This window comes from Sinocyclocheilus anshuiensis, unplaced genomic scaffold, assembly GCF_001515605.1.
Source record: "Sinocyclocheilus anshuiensis isolate Anshui unplaced genomic scaffold, SAMN03320099.WGS_v1.1 scaffold1891, whole genome shotgun sequence".
NCBI lineage: Eukaryota > Metazoa > Chordata > Actinopteri > Cypriniformes > Cyprinidae > Sinocyclocheilus > Sinocyclocheilus anshuiensis.
In genome coordinates, this window is record NW_015549560.1 from 124,765 (window position 1) to 128,899 (window position 4,135).

A 4,135-nucleotide genomic window follows, 5' to 3' on the forward strand; every position below is an offset into this window, starting at 1 on the left:
GGATGAAAGCAGTCTAGGATACAGACAAACATAGACATTAAGAGCTTCCTGCCTATATACATTTTCAGATGGAGAACCTACAACATAGAACAGAATCAACTTGATTTAGTAAACAATATACTATATACACACACACATATATACATATATATATATATATATATGCATGGGCGAAGTTTTATATAACTAAACAAACACTCAGAAGGTTGGTTTTACCACTGATTTGTAAACTGTTTATTAGCTGTTTCACACTGTAAAAGTTTCAAACATTAAAAGTTTAATGTTTAAAGTTACATTAAAAGTTTTCAGATGCCACTGGTAAGTGAGAAACACATGACAATAGCAGCAGCTTTTAGAATCACACAGACATCATGAAACAGTATGATTCCTCACACATATGTTTGTTGATTCATAAAAGAGTTTACATTTAAAGACAAAACCGCTACAAAGTATAAGGCTACTATAAATTCGATTATTCATATAACAAGCAAAAAAAAAAAAGATATGAGTACCAACATTCATTTTGTAAGTATTTAGTTTAGCCAGAGGATATAAAGAAAACACTGTTGCTGACACACATTGAACCCTGTATACCGAGTCTGATTCTGGCTCCCTTAAATGTCTTCTGAATTTTAACAGTCCACAGACATACAGTACGCAGCTCCAGTTGTGAGAAAAATTGATTGTGTGATAAAAATTGTAAAAAAAATGTAACTGACTAAACAGGAATGTCAAAAGAACCATAATCTCATGCGCTTGTCAGTATGAGAAATGAGATAGACGAATGATGGGAGATTTTGGGAACATTAGGAGCCTTCAGTGATAGGGTTCTGACTCTTCTTGTTGAGGTACTCAAGAACAAAGACCTGCAGGATCTTGTTGAGGTTGCTGATGGAGGTTCGATCCAGGTTCTCCTCGTTGTCGTCAAAGGTGTGCCACACCTCAGGAAAAGGAGTCGAAATGAGATGGAGAATCCGGACCCCTAGGAATACAGAGAAATACATACGTAAGTCTTAAATGCTTTTTATATGAACATTCATAAATCTCAGAAAGGGTCTTTTACCTTGGTTGAGAAATGGTACATGGTCATCCAGAATTAGACCCACATGCAGGCCAGGCCAGAAGTACTGAACCTCATTAGGGTGATTCTTAAGGTGACCGAGCGCATGCAGCCGGCGCTCTAGATAAGAGTAAAGAGAGATTTCTTTGAAGCCTGACAAAAAAATTATTAAACCATAATGTTTTAAAATGTACTTTTAGGTAACTTTTAATTTGGCAGTTTTTTAAATATATGTGACCCTGGACCACAAAACCAGTCATAAGGGTCAATTTATTAAAATTGAGATTTATACATCATCAAGCAATAAATAAGCTTTCCATTGATGTATGGTTTGTTAGGATAAGACAATATCTGGCCGAGATACAACTATTTGAAAATCTGGAATCTGAGGGTGTAAAAAAAATCTAAATATTGAGAAAATCGCCTTTAAAGTTGTCCAAATGAAGTTCTTAGCAATGCATATTACTAATCAAAAATGAAGTTTTGATATATTTACAGTAGGACATTTACAAAATATCTTCATGGAACATGATCTTTACTTAATATCCTAATGATTTTTGGCACAAAAGAAAAATCAATAATTTTGACCCATACAATGTTTTTTTTGGCTATTGCTAAAAATGTACCCCAGCGACTTGAGACTGGTTTTGTGGTCCAGAGTCACATAAATATATTTTTTTAAAGATTTGAAGTATGCAAGTTTATATTCATTATAATTAAGAATGCTTGTTTTTCACAAGGGAAGCAAAAATAAATGAATATTTATTTATTATTAAAAGTAATATCATGCGTAAAATATACAGTACGTTACTCAGTATTAATGTCTTCTTTATTGAACTGTTGTATAAAAGCACACAGAATCACACAGCTATCAAACATTTCCTGTAGTATATTAGTTCAGTCGTCTTTGCATGACTACAAATTTCTTGAATTGAGAATGTAATATTTTTTTAGGATTCTTCATTACCATTAAATTAGTTTCCCTCGTTAATCAGGATTTATCTCTAACTCCTAAATGAGTGGTGCAGAATGGAAACCTCTCGCATATTCAGTTTTTTTTTACTAAAAAAAAACTGTTGTTTTTGCATCTACACCACTAGGTATCAGTATAAGATCAAGACGGTTGCCATATTGACCAGCAAAACATAAACAAAAACACTACTGAATGCACCTTTAACCTTTATAAAAAAATAATAAATGAAGTATTCTAAAGCAATAAGCCCCAAGAAGCCGTGGTTTACAGTGAATTTATAACAGCTAAGGGGCTTTTCGCGTCGTGCCTAACAACACCCCTTAGCTGTTATAAATTAACTGTAAACCACGGCTTCCCGGGGCTTATTGCTTTTATAAAACGGTTATTCCATATACGTAGTAAGGTTTCACAGAATAAAACAGAGCAAATAAAGTGTAATGATATACACTGATGGTCACACCAGATACTGACTGGTTTTCGGACCCCCACCCCCGGACCCCCCAATACAGTAAAACTGCACATTTTAGAATGGCCTTTTATTGTGGCCAGCCTAAGGCACACCTGTGCAATAATCATGCTGTCTAATCAGCATCTTGATATGCCACACCTGTGAGGTGGATGGATTATCTCGGCAAAGGAGAAGTGCTCACTAACACAGATTTAGACAGATTTGTGAACAATATTTGAGAGAAATAGGCCTTTTGTGTACATAGAAAAAGTCTTAGATCTTTGAGTTCAGCTCATGAAAAATGGGGGCAAAAACAAAAGTGTTGCGTTTATAATTTTGTTCAGTGTAAATAAAAACAGTATTCTTCCACCAAACAATGTAGTTCCTCAGAAACAGTTGTGGCTCCAACAAAGTGGTTGCCGAGCAACACACAGAGAGACTGGTTTTGTGGTCCAGAGTCACATAAATATATTTTTTTAAAGATTTGAAGTATGCAAGTTTATATTCATTATAATTAAGAATGCTTGTTTTTCACAAGGGAAGCAAAAATAAATGAATATTTATTTATTATTAAAAGTAATATCATGCGTAAAATATACAGTACGTTACTCAGTATTAATGTCTTCTTTATTGAACTGTTGTATAAAAGCACACAGAATCACACAGCTATCAAACATTTCCTGTAGTATATTAGTTCAGTCGTCTTTGCATGACTACAAATTTCTTGAATTGAGAATGTAATATTTTTTTAGGATTCTTCATTACCATTAAATTAGTTTCCCTCGTTAATCAGGATTTATCTCTAACTCCTAAATGAGTGGTGCAGAATGGAAACCTCTCGCATATTCAGTTTTTTTTTACTAAAAAAAAACTGTTGTTTTTGCATCTACACCACTAGGTATCAGTATAAGATCAAGACGGTTGCCATATTGACCAGCAAAACATAAACAAAAACACTACTGAATGCACCTTTAACCTTTATAAAAAAATAATAAATGAAGTATTCTAAAGCAATAAGCCCCAAGAAGCCGTGGTTTACAGTGAATTTATAAAAGCTAAGGGGCTTTTCGCGTCGTGCCTAACAACACCCCTTAGCTGTTATAAATTAACTGTAAACCACGGCTTCCCGGGGCTTATTGCTTTTATAAAACGGTTATTCCATATACGTAGTAAGGTTTCACAGAATAAAACAGAGCAAATAAAGTGTAATGATATACACTGATGGTCACACCAGATACTGACTGGTTTTCGGACCCCCACCCCCGGACCCCCCAATACAGTAAAACTGCACATTTTAGAGTGGCCTTTTATTGTGGCCAGCCCAAGGCACACCTGTGCAATAATCATGCTGTCTAATCAGCATCTTGATATGCCACACCTGTGAGGTGGATGGATTATCGACACAACATTATATTAATAATTTTCTTTTAGTTTTATGTGTACTGTGCTGGCTGGTTTTGTTCATACTGGTCTTTATCTGCACCGGGTTGGAAAACATTCCGTACGTTTTAACTTTCAGATGTCTTTTCCTTATTCTTCCGCCAAACATTGTAGTTCCTCAGAAACCGTTGTGGTTTGTGGCTCCAGGTTGCCGAGCAACACACAGACGTAAACAAAGGTGTATGTTTGTAGTGTAATTTACAACATACAACAG

General features: G+C 34.9%; 1 protein-coding gene across 1 annotated transcript in view; it reads right to left on the bottom strand.

Moving 5' to 3' along the window:
* Positions 1 to 218: 218 nt before the first annotated feature.
* Positions 219 to 4,135, bottom strand: part of LOC107657156 (glutaminyl-peptide cyclotransferase-like) — an 11,379-nt gene continuing 7,462 nt past the window's right edge. Inside the window, exons 6-7 of the mRNA XM_016445183.1 lie at positions 1,064 to 1,180; positions 219 to 982 (exon numbers count right to left, since the gene is read on the bottom strand). Of these exons, the coding sequence (XP_016300669.1) occupies positions 807 to 982; positions 1,064 to 1,180 (293 nt within the window). The 3' untranslated portion in view covers positions 219 to 806. The remainder of the gene's footprint in view (positions 983 to 1,063; positions 1,181 to 4,135) is intronic.